The sequence below is a fragment of the Capra hircus genome, chromosome 4, assembly GCF_001704415.2.
Source record: "Capra hircus breed San Clemente chromosome 4, ASM170441v1, whole genome shotgun sequence".
Taxonomy (NCBI): Eukaryota; Metazoa; Chordata; class Mammalia; order Artiodactyla; family Bovidae; genus Capra; species Capra hircus.
This window is the reverse complement of record NC_030811.1, coordinates 62,492,157-62,508,400: the sequence shown is the minus strand read 5'-3', so window position 1 is coordinate 62,508,400 and position 16,244 is coordinate 62,492,157. Positions and strand designations below refer to the sequence as shown.

Here is a 16,244-nt window from a genome sequence, read left to right as displayed (position 1 = left end):
CTGCTACTTGGGTCTCTGTGGGAGGGGGCAATGGACGTGGTTCATTCCCCACAAATAAATCTTTCTCATTGTGCTGCTTCTGTGCCTTCTACTTGATCGGCTACTGCTTCCCCTCTGTTCTTACTTCTCCATTTTTCTAGTTTTCCTTCTCCCCTCATTTACTCTTAAATATATTTTTTGACTTACCAGTGTAGGTCTTAGGAGTGTTGATATTTTTCTTGTTTGTCTTCTGCATAATTCTTTGGCACATGGCCCTTTTGCCTCTCATTCACCTCAAGAGCCAAAGCGCTGAGTTATTAGTTTGTCATGGAGTAGATGTCCGTCAGTGCTTGCTTAGAGTGGAAGCAGTCTCCCTGCATGTTTTTGTTTGGAGGACTATGTTTTATCTGCTCAGTGCTGTGTTGATAAGCATCTTGGAAATGTGTGCTGAATGACAAGCCACTACTCCTCTCTTTATGACCCTTGTCTACTGCATCAGACAGTGTTAATGAAATGTCAAATCTGTAAATGTTAATCCATGTGTAAGAATCAAGTAGGTTGCAGCATTTCTATCCTTCAGACTCTTAGAAAATATTTTTCATAATAATTTGAAACAGTGTTGTTGCTTATTTTTCCATATGATACATTTTTGCCTGTCTTTATTTCTAATTGTTTGATTTACTTAGACCATACATCTGCTTGTTTGTTCATGTATTCAAGAAAATTCACTTTTCTGCTACCTGATAAGGGAATTATCTTACTCTCCTCAACCTTTCTCTCTTTCTCAGTCTTGTAGGTTATTTGTAAGTAACTGCTTTTAGTGTTGATGTTGTTGTGTAGTACTGATATTACCAGACACTGGTGACCACAGAGGTAGGCTGAGGAAGGCAAGTCCCTGCACAGTCGGCGCATCCTTCTCAGTGGAGCTGAGTGTCACCGACACCCATGATGGAAGCGATCTTGCTCTGTCTCTTCTCTATGTGAGCAATACACCGTTCTATCCAGTGCTTGATGGCGCTGTGTTTTTCTTCATGACTCTGACACCAAGATGTGGTGAGCGAGGGGTCAGATGTCTATCTCTGGTGGCTTGCATTGTGATGATCTCTGCTGTCCTCCGTCTAGCTAGAGTCCTTCCAGGGCATTAGTACCTGGTGTACAATGCCCTGCTCCTTCGGGAGCAGTGCACGGGACTCTGCCCTACACTCCCCACCTGCAGCATCAGATTGAACCACAGTACCAAAGAGCCGGCTCCGAGTGCAGTCCCATGTTCCTAGTGGCCTGCTCTCCGCATACCGTCCCATCCCTAGTATTAGCAGCAGTTATTGAGACAACATCCTCTCTTGTGGTGCTCCAGTCCAGAAGCAGCCAAAGTGCTTTGTTAGGGTACCGCTGAGTAGTATTCCCTGGCTGCCACTGTGAGCAGACTGGAGTGGATGCTGTATTCAGGAAAACTGTCATGTGTGGAAGAGGACAAACAACCAGGATTCTGGTCTATTACTCAAAGCATCAGTGGTACTTATCCCAGGAGAATGAAGACCAGGCATTATAAGTTTCTCTCCTTCCTAATCTTGTTCATTTGTTTTGGAGATAAATGGGGGTCACCAGAGGCAATCCAAGCCAATTTTCTTGGCCTGTGTAATGTATTTTAAAAGTTCTTAATCTGCAGTAAATATAAACATTTAAAATCTATGTATTATATATATATATGTTTTTAAATTTCATATTGTACCTTTTAAAAATTATTTTGAGACTGCATTGAAGAATTATATCAAGAACGGTATCACAGTCATTTGGTAGCACTAGTTGATGGCCAGTTCATTGTGGCACGTCGTCTGTGAAGCTCTCATGCCTAAATAATATCGTTTTCCAGAAAACTGTGGATGTTTCTCTTAAGTTAGGGAATTTCCTTGATGCCCAGATCAGAAAATGTAGCATTTCCAGATTGAAGACTTCCTCCTTAATGAACATTTACTTATTCAACAAATATTTGTTGCTGACAAGTAGTTCCTAATCTTGTACAAAACACTTCTCTTTTCAGAAAACCTTTTTATCAAATAACCTTGGGAGTTCTCATTGCCCATTTCTCTCCTGACCCTGGTTCTGGTTCTGAAAGGAGTTGCATGACCAGTCATTTTCTTTCTTTCTTAGTTTCTTTTCTGTGTTTCCCCTCTGCCCTATCCTGGTAGCTCAACTGGTAAAGAATCTGCCTGCAGTGCAGGAGACCCTGCTTCCATGCCTGGGTTGGAAAGATCCAATGGAGAAGTGATAGGCTGCCCACTCCAGTATTCTGGCCTGGAGAGTTCCATGAACTGTATGGTCCATGGGGTTGCAAAGAATCTGGACACAACTGAGGGACTTTCACTTTCACTTTCTTTCTGCCCTATCTCTAGACTTACATGCTTATATTAGTCCTTGGTCAGCAATGACCAGTACAAAGTAATTGATTTTATTTTTATTATTTTATCACCGTACTCACAGCTTGTTCTTTGCAAGCTCTTACTTCAAGGGAGGGTGTTCTGAAGCCAAAAGCTGGAAGAGTGTTCTGTAAACTGTAGTCCTATAGTAAGGAGGGAAAGGAACCAGAGTAACACATCATCTCTGTCCCTGGCACTTGAATCAAAATCTGGGCCCATGAAGGCTGTGTCTATCAGATGCCAAAATAACTTCTCAGTGGAGCCAAGTCAATCAAAGACAGTCAATTCACTGTAATTTCAGTCCATGTGGTTTCTTGGCATCATGTGGACCAAACACACCAATTGACTGATAACACTGATTACTTTCCAACCAGTAATCCCTGTGTTTTCCAGAGAAGGGATTGCTAAAGAAGGAGCAGAACTATACAGTGGGTATTTATAATGATGCCCTGGATACAAAATAAAGTAGAATTTTGGATCTAAAAAATAACAATTTGAGCTTTACCTAACATTTTCTTTATATATAGAGTGTTAATACTAATATATGTATAGATTATTTTGATATAATTTTATATATTTTATATTTACATATTATATGGATAATTTTAAATGTGTGAATACAAGTATTTTTGCTGGTGGGGTACATAGTCAAACTTATTTGTTTGTTATTCTAGATCCTTGATTCCCCATCTTGAGGCAACAGAGTTTTGTAAAGGCTCCTTAATACATATAAATGGACCTATTTTCTCATTCAGTAGATACTAAAAATACAATAATGTGCTAAGGGTTTATAATGTTTTATTTAATATAGTTTGAGTGCTCTGTTTTAAAATTTACTCTGAAAGTGAATTCCTGTAGCCTAAGAATACTGTGAATCTATTGGAGGAGACACACCTACACAGGGTCACAAAAGAGCAAAGAGACAGGAACATCGGGTACCAATAAAATATAGGTTGGTCAGTCAGAGTATTTAAGCTATTGAAAAAAAATTGTGTATGCATAAACGTCTTTCTCTCTCTCTTTAATAACAGACTTTTTTCCCCTTTTTTCTCATCCTTTGTTCCCCTATTTTGGGTGAATATTGGGCTTTCTCAGGAACTGCCTTCCAGCAATGTTTCTTTTATTTATGTCTGTATTGGTTTGGTAGGGCTGCCATAACAAAATACCACAGACTGCAGGGCATAAGCAACGAATTTTCTCATAATTCTCGAGCCTAGAAGTTCAAGATCATAGTGTTGGTGACTCCGGTTTCTTCCAAGGCCTCTCTCATTGGCATGCAAATGGCTATCCTTCTGCTATGTCCCCACATAGTCTTTCCTTTGCCCACATGCAACTCTGTTATCTCTCTGTGTGTCTTAATCTCCTTTTCTTACAAGCATACCATCAGATCGGGTTAGGGCCAAGGCCCGATCTCCAAATACAGTCACCTTCTGAGGTGTTTGGGGTTAGAGCTTCAACATAGCAATTTGGGGGAACACAATTCAGTCCATAATGTGCATTTCTTTTTGATAAATCTACTTATCACAGGAAAGTATGTGGGACTCAGCAATATCAAGAAGAAGTGTGATTAGGGTGACCATATCTTGATTAGTCCAGGAAGGTCCTGAACAAATTTTTATCCTGACTTAATTTTAAAAGTACCCCCACTGGCTGCCAGAAGTCTCTCATTTGTATGATAAATTATATTGTAATCCTGTTGTAGAGTTCTCAGAGCCAGAGGGCATGTATTAGAGCTTCAGCTTCAATGTGTGGTTAGACCTAGGTTTCCTCAACTATGAAGTAGGGGCAATAATAGTACCTGCATCAGGGTTATTAAGAGCATTAAATGAGGCAGTATGTATGATTCGTTCAGAACTCTGCCCTGAGTATAGTCAGCACTGTGTGTGTGACCCTGAGTAAGCACAGAGGAGATGTTTGTCAGGTGTGACTATATTTGTCAGGTGTAATGGTTAATTTTGTGTGTCAACTTGGCTGGGCCCAAGTGTCCAGATATTTGGTCAAACATCATTCTGGATGTTTCTATGAGAGTCATTTTGGGTGTGATTTACATTTAGATGGCGGACTTTGAAAGCAGGTTGGATAAGTCACACTCATATATTGGAGATCAGTCAGTTGAAGGCCTGAAGAGAACAAAGGGCTAACATTCCCTCAACCAGGGGAGAATGTACCAGCAGATTACCTTTGAACTTCAACTTCAACTCTTTCCTGAGTCCCTAGCCTACTGGTCTTCTGCATCAGATTTTGGACTCACCAACCTCCATAACTGTGTGAGCAAATTTCTTAATTCTGTTTCTATATATACACACATCTTGTTAGTTGTTTCTCTGGAGGACCACCCCTAACACAGTATGTGTGGACACCAAAGTTGTACCTGAAAAGAACTTATAATTTTTTTAAGTTTAATGTATTTCTGGATTTTTATGCCCTTTTAAATTCACTGTGTTCTTTGCATGTCTATGTACATACCCATAAAAAAGATCATATGACAAGATAGCTAAGAGAATGACTAGGCACTTTCTGTATTAATCACAGTCTTTAAAAAACATATATTCTGCATTCACATACTATGTTTGAAAATGATACTGACATTATCCATCCGTGGGAATTCTCACCATTATTTACAATTATGATGAATCATTTTTTTCAGGAAGCGAGAGTCTTTAATAAATGGAATAAAATTATAATAGGTTTTGGTAAAATGAAAGATTTAAAAAAAAAAACCCAAACTGAATCACTATGTTAAAACTGAGCTCCAAAACTAGGAAATCAGGCAAATATGTTGGCAAGAGTTCAGCCAAGTTAAAAGACTGGCAGATCAAACCTTAGGAAAAAAGTTAAACAAGTTGGAAAAGCAAATAAAGGCTTGAGGAATAACCGAGCAGCAGCTATCAAATCTAAAAAGGGTGACTGTGGAGGGGATGGAGACCAGCTGTTCTCTAGCTTAGCTGAGCCCAGACAAGAACAAAAATAGAAAAGAACGGCGGTGTGGCAGACCATTTAGAGCTAGGCTTCTGCAGTTAATTTGGTTAGAATGGTTACTTAGGATGTTCCAAATACACTTTAAAGTCTTTGGTGTTGGTTAGGTTTACCTTTTCTTGGTGTGAAGCCAAGTGGAAAACCCAGATCTAGAAAACCCAGATTTCTCGTGGGGTTAATCAGGATTGCCTGGGTGTGGGGTAGAGCTTTTGTAAAAAGCACAGGCTCCATTTCTATGAAATGATAGGAATTGGTTTCCAGGATGTGCTGTTAAGAATAAAAGTACCATCAAAAGGGAATATGCATAACAGTAGCTACCTTCAGTATGAGAAATAGGGAAATAATGTATATGTGTGTATAAAATATGTACACATTATATAGACATAATATGTACTCATAAAAATATATAGACACAGACAGATAAAAACTGATAAATATATGTATTTGGTTTTCTCTACTGGAAAAGAAGGATAAGCCAGAAATTAATGAATATAGTTATCCTACTAGAGAGGTAAGGTAGCAGATACTGGAATTTCTCTGTGTGCATTTTTGTTAGTTTATTAGTTTCCTATTGCTGCTGTAATAAATCACATGTTTAATGGCTTAAGATAACACAAGTGTATAATTTTACAGTTCTGGAGGTCAGAAGTCTGAAATGGGTCTCACTGGGCTAAAATTCAGGTGTCAGCAGGGCTGGCTTTATTCTGGAAGCTCTAGGGGATAATTTGTTTCCTTGCCAGCTTGCAGAGTCCACCTGCATTCCTTGGCTCATGGGCCTGTTTGACATCTGCATCCTCAAACCTCTCTCTGAATCTGACCCTTCTACCTAGCTGGTCTATACTTAAGACCTTTGTGATTACACATGTCCATGGGCTCATATAGGATAGTCTTCTTATCCTCAGATCAACTGATTAGTAACCGTAATTTCCATTTTGTCCTGAGATATTCCATATTCACCATGTCTGGGGGACCGGTGTGTATACATCTTTGGAGGTGTGTCGGGGGGCATTATTCTGCATGCCATACCTTATGAATCATTCAAATGTTTATTCACAAATAAAGGTGAACCAAAAAGGATAACAAAAGTGAACTCTAAAATTGAATACAAAAAGAAACAAATGGGCTTAACCATATATCAAAAGGAAACATAACTGTATTGGGGAGGAAACAGACTAGATTCAAGCAAGATTTTTTGAACACAGGACTTTCCCAGTATACTGGAATTATTTTAAAGACCAAAATAATTGCAAAGAAATCTCAATTTTTACTGAATACATTTGTTGTTGGTATTATTTATAGTGAACTCAAAACTACCTTTTTGTATGTATTGTAGGGTAGTGTAAATGTTGTTATGGGGAGACAGAGCATTCACTGTGGAATAAGGGAGACAGAAATTTGGAATGCAGGAAGGTGAGAAAGATGCGTGTGGCATGGGGCTTTTTACGTCCATCCCCTGAAACGGCATAGATTGACACCACCAGGAGCAGGCAGCACATCTACTACCTGATCTTGGTTTCTAAACAGCATTCCTTGGTAAAAGAAATCAAAGCCTCCTTAAAGAGATGTCTAATTTCAGATGGAACAGGTTTAAAGTACAAGGGGGTCTTCCCTGATGTCCAGTGGTTAAGAATCTGCCTTGCAATGCAGGAGACATGGGTTAAATCCCTGGTCAGGCAACTGAGATCCCACATGTCCTGGAGCAACTAAGCTCACCTGCTGCAATTACTGAAGCCCACATACCGCAGCCAAGATCCAGCACAGCCAAATAAATAATATATAAACAATAAAATAAAGTACAATCGAAAAAGGAAGAGAGTTCCAGAAAAACATCTATTTCTGCTTTATTGACTGACTATGCTAAAGCCTTTGACTGTGCGGATCACAATAAACTGTGGAAAATTCTGAAAGAGATGGGAATACCAGACCACCTGACCTGCCTCTTGAGAAACCTATATGCAGGTCAGGAAGCAACAGTTAGAACTGGACATGGAACAACAGACTGGTTCCAGAAAGGGAAAGGAGTACATCAAGGCTGTATATTGTCACCTGCTTATTTAACTTATATACAGAGTACATCATGAGAAATGCTGGGCTGGATGAAGCATAAGCTGGAGTCAAGATTGCTGGGAGAAATATCAATAACCTCAGATATGCAGATGACACCACCCTTAGGGCAGAAAGTGAAGAACTAAAGAGCCTCTTGATGAAAGTGAAAGAGGAGAGTGAAAAAGTTGGCTTAAAGCTCAATATTCAGAAAACGAAGATCATGGCATCCTGTCCCATCACTTCATGGCAAATAGATGGGGAAACAGTGGCTGACTTTATTTTGGGGGGCTCCAAGATTGCTGAAGATGGTGATTGCACCCATGAAATTAACAGATGCTTAGTCCTTGGAAGGAAAGTTATGACCAACCTAGACAGCATATTAAAAAGCAGAGACATTACTTTGTCAACAAAGGTCCGTCTAGTAAAGGCTATGGTTTTTCCGTTAGTCATGTATGGATTTGAGAGTTGGACTATAAAGAAAGCTAAGCACAGAAGAATTGATGCTTTTGAACTGTGGTGTTGGATAAGACTCTTGAGAGGTTGCAAGGAAATCCAACCAGTCCATCCTAAAGGAAATCAGTCTTGGGTGTTCATTGGAAGGACTAATGTTGAAGCTGAAACTCCAATATTTTGGCCACCTGATGTGAAGAGCTGACTCATTTGAAAAGACCCTGATGTTGGGAAAGATTGAAGGCAGGAGAAGGGGATGGCAGAAGATGAGATGGTTAGATGGCATCACCAATTCAATGGACATGAGTTTGGGTAAATTCCAGGAGCTGGTGATGGACAGGGAGGCCTGGTGTGCTGCAGTTCATGGGGTCTCAAAGAGTCAGACACGACTGAGCGACTGAACTAAAAGCCAACAATACCTAGTGGGATCAAAAAGTTACGATGTGCTCAAAGATTCATGGAGACGTGTCCAAAAATTAACTTTCACTGGCCCAATGTAGAATATTTGAGTATCAAACAAACCAAAAGGTAGTAAGATTTTAAATTTTAAAAGAGATCTTTTATATTAAAATATAGGCATTTGAGGTTGGTAGGGACAGAACTTTTTTAAGAGAAAATGGAAATTAATAAATATAAATGAAATAATAAATTTTGAAAGCCACTTTTCTGTAATCATGAATGCAATAATTGTTTCAGGCAGGATAATGGATGTTAAATTTTAGATGGTTTCTAAGTCATCTTCCTTCAGAGAGCAGTGAGATTATATTAATTACAAAGGGAAAATTATTAATTTATAAAAGAGAAACCTGATCAATATCACCTTAAATGATCAAATAATAGTGAGGTAAACTGATATTTTGTACCTCCTGATGTGATAAAATGGGAAGGATTATTGTTATCTAGTCGCTGAGACGTGTCCAACTCTTTGTGACCCCATGGACTACAGCCCACCAGGCTCTTCTGTCCACGGAATTTCCCAGGCAAGAATAGAATGGGTTGCCATTTCCTTCTCCAGGGGATCTTCCTGACTCAGGGTTTGAACCTGCATCTCTTGCATTGGCAGATAGATTCTTGACTACTGAGAGACCTGGGAAGCTCCCAAAGACAGTAAGATCTTGAATTTAAAACGGAATCTCTTATGTTAAAATATAAGCATTTGAGGTTGGCAGGGACAGCACTTTTAAAAGGAAGAATGGAAACTAGCAAAAGTGAAAGAAATAAAAAAAATGGAAAACTGCTCTTTTACAATCCCCCATGTAATAATTGTTTCAGACAGCCTAATCAGTGGCTGTTAAAATTATTTTAGATGCTTTAGAAACCATCTTCCTTCAGAGAGCAGTGAGATATGTTATTAACATATGGGGTATTTGCATGTTTCAAAATATCATCTCCTCAATTACTTTTTAGTTACAAAAGGAAAATGACTGATTTACAATAGAGAAACTGATCAACATCACCTTAATCAAATGATCAAACTTCACATGACAACAATGGGATGAACTAATATTTTGTGCCTCCTGAGGTGATAAAATGGGATGGGTACAATACCAGTTATATGATATTCTTGCCAAGAACACTTCATTTGACTCTAATCAGGAGGGGAAAAATTGGGCAATTACAGATGTAGGACCTCAAGATTAACCCAAATGTAAATTGCAGCAACACAGGGACAATCGTGATGCAATTTGTGACCCTCAATTAAGAATTCTAAAAATAGAAGTGCTTTAAAAGACATTATTTGGACAGTTAAAAATTGTATATGGACTGTATATTAAGTAATTTTATATCAATATTAAATACCTTGCATAAAAGTGTTCCTGTAGGAAAGAGTCTTCTTAGGATATATATGTTGAAGTATTTGGGGATAAATTCAGCATGGTGACAACTTCAAGTGATTCAGGGAAAAGTATATGTGTACAAATACATATATAGACATAATGAGAGGGGAATGAAGGCAGCAAAATGTAAATAACTGGTAAATTTTGGTGACTAGAACTGCTTTTTACACAAAATTTTTTAATTTTCTATAGGTTTGATTTTTAAAGTAGCAACTTGAAGAAAAATTCCTTTATTGGGCCCATGGGCTTCTTGTTTCCCTTTGGGCTGATTTAGTTTATATTTCAAGTTGTTGTGAATGTTTTCTTTTTTTTTTTAATGTTTGTGGTGATCTCTTTGGAAGTGTCTCCCTTGACTTTCACATCTGAATCTCTGGGCAATGTGATTCTTCAAATGCATATAAACAGAACTTTAATGAAAGGAATGTTGTATGTCAATCTCTGTGGAGTTCCAATTTATAGGAAAAACATTTGAAAATAAAATGGACACATAGTTACCTGGTTTAGTGATGATACTCAATATGAGTGTGTTTTATAATTTTCTACATCCCTTAAAATATTACTTGATAGCTGATTCCCACTAGCTGTTTTACACATGGTAGTGTATATATGTCAAGCCTAATCTCCTAATTCCATCCACCCTCACCTTCCCTCCCTGTGTCCAAATATCCATTCTCTACATTTGCATCTCATCCCTGCCCTGAAAATGGGTTCATCTGTACCATTTTCTAGGTTCCACATACATGCATTAATATATGATAATTGTTTTTCTCTTTCGGACTTTACTCTGTATGACAGACTCTAGGTTCATCCACACCTCTTTAACAGATGACCCAGTTTTGTTCCTTTCTGTGGCTGAGTAATATTCCACTGTAGATGGGGAATGTGGGAGGGGCCCAAGAGGGAGGAGATATAAATATACATATAGCTGATTCACTTCCTTGCACAGCAGAAACTAACACAAAATTGTAAAGCAATTATATTACAATACTTGATGGCTTCCCTGGTGGCTCAGGTGGTAAAGAATCTGCCTGCAATGCAGGGGACCTGGCTTTGATCCCTGGGTCAGGAAAATCCCATGGAGAAGGGCATGGCAACCCACTCCAGTATTCTTGCCTAGGAAATCCCATGGACAGAGTGGCTTGCTGGGCTACAGTCCATGGGATTGCAGAGTTGGATGTGACTGAGCAACTAACACTTTGATTTTGATTTTTGATAGCACCAACAAAGGATACAGATTTCCACGCCCTCCCTCAGACCTGTGAAGGGTAATCTCTGAGCATAGGGCCTAGATCTGCATTTTCATCAGATTTGCCACAGTCTTTTGAGCACTGAAGTTCATGTCCCTGACATGAACTTTAAGGGCCTCCTCCCGCTCAGGACTCAGTCTTACAACCTCTAGGGAAAGCTCCCTTCCCTTGCCTCCTCTTCCACCCTGGTACATCCTGGATCATCCTGCAGTGATCTTCATAGATTTTCCTCCACTTATGATGGGGTTATGCCCTGAGAAAGGACTTCCCTGGTGGCTCAGACGGTAAAGTGTCTTTCTACAATGTGGGAGACCCAAGTTCAATCCCTGGGTCGGGAAGATCCCCTGGAGAAGGAAATGGCAATCCACTCCAGTACTATTGTCTGGAAAATCCCATGGACAGAGGAGCCTGGTAGGCTACAGTCCATGGGGTTGCAAAGAGTCGGACATGACTGAGCGACATCATTTTCACTTTCACTATGCCCTGAGAAGCCATTGAAGGTTAAAAACATTTTAGGTAAAAAATACTGCACTTAATTCATCTAACCTATATTAAACATGCTCAGAACATTAAAGATTAGCCTATAGTTGGAAAAATTAACTAACAAAAAGCCTATTTTGTAATAAAGTACTGAATATCTCATGGAAGGTATTGAATACTGTACCGAAAGTGAAAAACAGAATGATTGTAAGTGTATCGGTTGTTTATCCTTGTGACTGTTTGGCCCAAAGCCACTGCCCAGCATTAGAAGAGAGTATCAGTATCATATTGTATATTGCTAGCCTGAGAAAAATCAAAATTGAAACTATTGTTTCTACTGAACACATCTCACTTTCACACCATCATAAAGTCAAAAAAATCCTGAGTCAAACTATCATCAGTTGAGGACCATATACTGGATTTTTTTCCCCTTGTTTCCCACCTCTCTCCGTAAGCACTAAATTCACATTGTTCTGTGTACTGTCTGTGGAAGCACCTTACCCAGTCTCACACCTAACTCCTGCTATTCATCCAGTAAGTGGGACAGTATTTCTTTTTTTTTAACAAAATATAGATTTTTTTAAGGGTATCTCTGTTCCCCCCCCCACCCCCCAAAAAAGTCTCTCTGAGATACTGGGAGTTCTGGCAGAAACTCTGAGAATGTAAACCAGATTCATACTCACTGGGGTTTTCAGCTTCTAAAACAGGACTATTAAGCCCTAAAGCCAGCTTCCATGGCTTGGTAGCTATGTGACTTAAAAAAATGGCAGGCTACTCCAGTATTCTCTTATGCAAAAAAGGGGATAATATCAGTACCTACCTCAAATGGTTGTATTAAAGGTATTTACATATACAAAGAACCTAGAAAAATCCCAATAAGTGTGTATTCTCTTAATCATCATCTTCCCATGGAATATCAGACCTGGATCAAATTCCGCTTTCAAGATGTTAATGATGATCCTATATAAAAAAATATCTCTCTTGCTTTCTTTGTGTCTCTTGTGGGTTCAGGTTTCCCTAGGACTCCTGCATGCCCATGCTACACATATCCTGTGGCCTCCAGAACGCTGGCAGAAATTAGAGTCTGTTCTTCCTCCAGAGCGCTTGCTGGTTCAGAGTGAAGAGGACTGCCTGCAAGGATCCCCCTAAGCTGCCGCCCTGGAGAAACACCACTACCACCAATCACAGGAAGTGGGATGGAGAAGAACAACAGTGAAAAGGGCAAAGCTTCTTGCAAGAAATATTTCTATCACATTAAGATGATCTGTATTATTAGAGAGCGTTTTAAAATATTAAACAGTATTAAATAGCACCTGATTTTATGTTAAATTGTAATACTGTGTTTAATGTCCCCAAAATGCAGACTTTGGGAACTATGAAAATTTTATTCCCAAATGTCTCAAAGGGGATACATTTTGGATTTTTATGCATACATGTTCCACTCATTGTTAGATTTTGATTTTGGAGCTTTCTGCTGGAAGAATATGAAAAGTAATATTTGATGAAAGTAGCTTCATTTACTCTTAAGATGGAACATGAAGAAACATTATATACATAGTGATAGGAATTACATTATAATTGACTGACAGTATCTACAATGCAGTGACTGCCAGTTAGGAAGAACAGGAAACTATGATGCAAAAATAAAACATTGATTTGTTCAGGTACTGTTTTGGGTGTTTATCATTAAACCGGTAATAGTCCATTAACAAGGAATATATTCTTTCTTTTGGAAGAAAAGAATTAAAATATTGGGGAACCAGGTCTCTCAGTATTTTTACACAACCAAATCTTTCTTACTGGCCCTCTTTTATTCCAGAATTTCTTAGTGATCTCCTGCCTATTCACACTGATGAGTAAACTTATTTTTAAAATATTTGGCCACTATTTGATAAAATGTTCTGAGTGAAATGGAAAAAAATCACTTCAACCAAGTCTGATTTTTTTTTTCCCTCCTAGTGATTTTTCAGTGCTCCTGTCTATAGTTCTGAAATCACCTACTAAACAGGGGGGACAATACTGACAGATTTTATAATTGTATAGCTAAGAAGGTAGATTCTCTGTATGCAAGCCTGCTTTTATGAAACTTTTTTTTTCCTCCCATTGGTTGGAGGTTTGTGCTTATGGAAACTACATCTCTAAATCAATCTCCTCTGTATGCCTCATCTCATTTTCTTTTGTTTCATCAGCAGATAAGATACCAAACAAGAATTAATTAACCATCTTGCAAATGTGGATACAAACTCATTATTAGCGAGCAGAAACAGAGCAACCACAAAAAACATATGCATATTGAGAGCATATGTTACTAATAATAATTCATTAGAATCATAATAGCTAGTTCAACACACATCAGTGAATACTTATACACTAAGATTGGTCAAAATTATCATTAAAAAAAAAAAGACCTGCTTAATATCTCTTGATGAATCTATATTATCCTTATGAGTTCATCTTTTCTACTTCCCTCTCTTCCCCAACTTAAGCTTCACACTCTGGCCTTTAACTGCAAATTACCAAATTCTCATTGCTATTTCAAGGCTTGTAACTTTTTTCCCTTGGTAAAGTGCATCCCCTAGGATTATATGTAAAATATTGAGTGCATAAAAGTACTAACTCTTTAGTTGCTAGAGCATAGGAAAGTCCAGGGACTATGGAAGATAGGACTGGGGGAGATAATGAAATGAGACAGAGAACAAATAATAAAGGGGTACCTGGATTAACTGCTATGGTTTCCCTGGTGGCTCAGATGGTAAAGTGTCTGCCTGCAATGTGGGAGACCTGGGTTCGATCCCTGGTTGGGAAGATCCCCTGGAGAAGGAAATGGCAAACCACTCTGGTACTCTTGCTGGAAGATTCCATGGATGGAGGAGCCTGGTAGGCTACAGTCCATGGGGACGCAGAGAGTCATACACAACTGAGCGACCACTTTCACTTTTCACTTTATCCTGCTATGGAAGAATTTGGTATTTTAACAGTTCAGTAAACTGTCTGTCAGCCTTATTACCTCATTGACTGACTGTATCTTCCTATTCCAACTATTAATTCAATATTGTAAGTATTAAGACAGGAGACAAATGTTCCTCCTATTTGCTTTTGTATTCTCAAACCAACTGAGTTAATATGTGATGCTTGTTGAACAACTCAGCTCATAAGCTACCTCCTCAAAGATGCAGCTCCTGGCAGAGATTATAACTGTGTTACCTAGTATGTACTTTCATGAGTCCATCAATCACTCGAAATATTAAGAAAGAGTTATTAACTGTCCACCACTCCCAGGGCACAGCAAGAAGTCATAGACCCAGGAGCCCAGTCTTTCTGTGAAAGAGGCCTAGTAGCTTATATTCACAGCTATGATCCAAGGGGAAGGCTTCTAATTAAACACAAGTCTAAGAGGTGACTGTAATCCTTTCCAGAGGCCTCAGAGGGCAGGCACTATCTTTGCACTGTCCGTCTGTTACATTCCAGAGCACTAGTATCTCCCAGAGAAGAACCTTACACATGTCTGGTGCCCTTGATTTTTGTGATGCCACTTGTGGGACACCCTTTGATCACCTGACTCAGATGGCCAGCAGTGCTAGCATTCATGTGTCCCACAGAACTAACAATTGGAGAGTGACTTCTTGGCTGATTGTCACCCCCGGGCAAGGCACAGATAGGTGCCTAAAACAGATGTCCACTCTTTCTTGGGAAAGTGGCCGTTTGCTTGACCTGGAACTTTGGCCTGAGGGGCAGGGGTCTTGTTTGGCACACATCTAGGGGCCTTCTGAGGTAAGGACACCAGGATGGAGGTGGGTGGATACCTTACCTGTGCTCTCCCTCTGCCTCATTCCAGGTTGCCAACATCTTCCAGAAGAAAGCTTGTATGACACTCTGATTTTTGGGACTACCACACAAGAGACCCCTCTAGATTGCATGACTCTGGAGAACAGTAAGATTTACACTTGTGATCTCACAGGACTATATGCATTTACATACTTTAAAAGTTGCTGCATGAAGGCCTATCTTCCAAACCACTTGAATCTAGGTGCTGACTGAGATCCTCCCCTCCACTGACAGGTCTTGGCACATCCTCAGCTAGCAAGAGCCACTAAATATAAGACAGACTTCAGGGACAATCATCACAAAGGATTGAGAAACAATCAAGCACTAAGGCAGAGCAGAACAATAAGGTTTATCTCCTTTACATGGCTACTCCTTTAACACTGGCAGAGACAGTTGTTTTATTTAGTGCATAGAAACCAACATGGAGAGTCAAGGAAAATGAAGAAATAGGAATATATTCCAAATGAAAGAACAAAATAAAACCTGAGAAAAAGTCGATAATTAAACAGATAAATAATTTACCTTAAAAAGTTTTCAAAATAGTGGTAATAAGGATGGTCACCAATCATGGGAGAATAAATGACCACAGAACTTCAACAAAGAGGCAGAACATATAAGAAAGTAAAGCAAAGAGAAGTCACAGAGCTAAATACAATAACTGAACTGAAAACTATACTAGAGGGATTCAATAGCAGACCAGACAGATGAAACAGAAGAAAGAATCAATGGAATTGAAAACAGAGCAGTGGAACTCACACAATCAGAGCAGGAAAAGGCATAAAGAATGAAAGAGTGTGAAGATAGTTGAAAGGGATTACGGAACAACATCAAGCAGACCAGTGTTTACATTATAGGGATTCTATAGATGACTTATTTGGACAATGGCTGAAAATTTTCCAAACCTGAGGAAGGAAACAGACACCCGGATGCAGGAAACCTAGAAGTTCCAAAAAAGATGAACCTAAAGAGACCAAAACATGGTATAATTA

General features: G+C 39.1%; 1 protein-coding gene across 1 annotated transcript in view; it reads left to right on the top strand.

The window, feature by feature from the left end:
* The window catches only part of IMMP2L (inner mitochondrial membrane peptidase subunit 2), a 972,863-nt gene extending 959,770 nt beyond the window's left edge, over positions 1-13,093 (top strand). Inside the window, exon 7 of the mRNA XM_018047172.1 lies at positions 12,442-13,093. Coding sequence (XP_017902661.1) covers positions 12,442-12,579 — 138 coding nt within the window. The 3' untranslated portion in view covers positions 12,580-13,093. The remainder of the gene's footprint in view (positions 1-12,441) is intronic.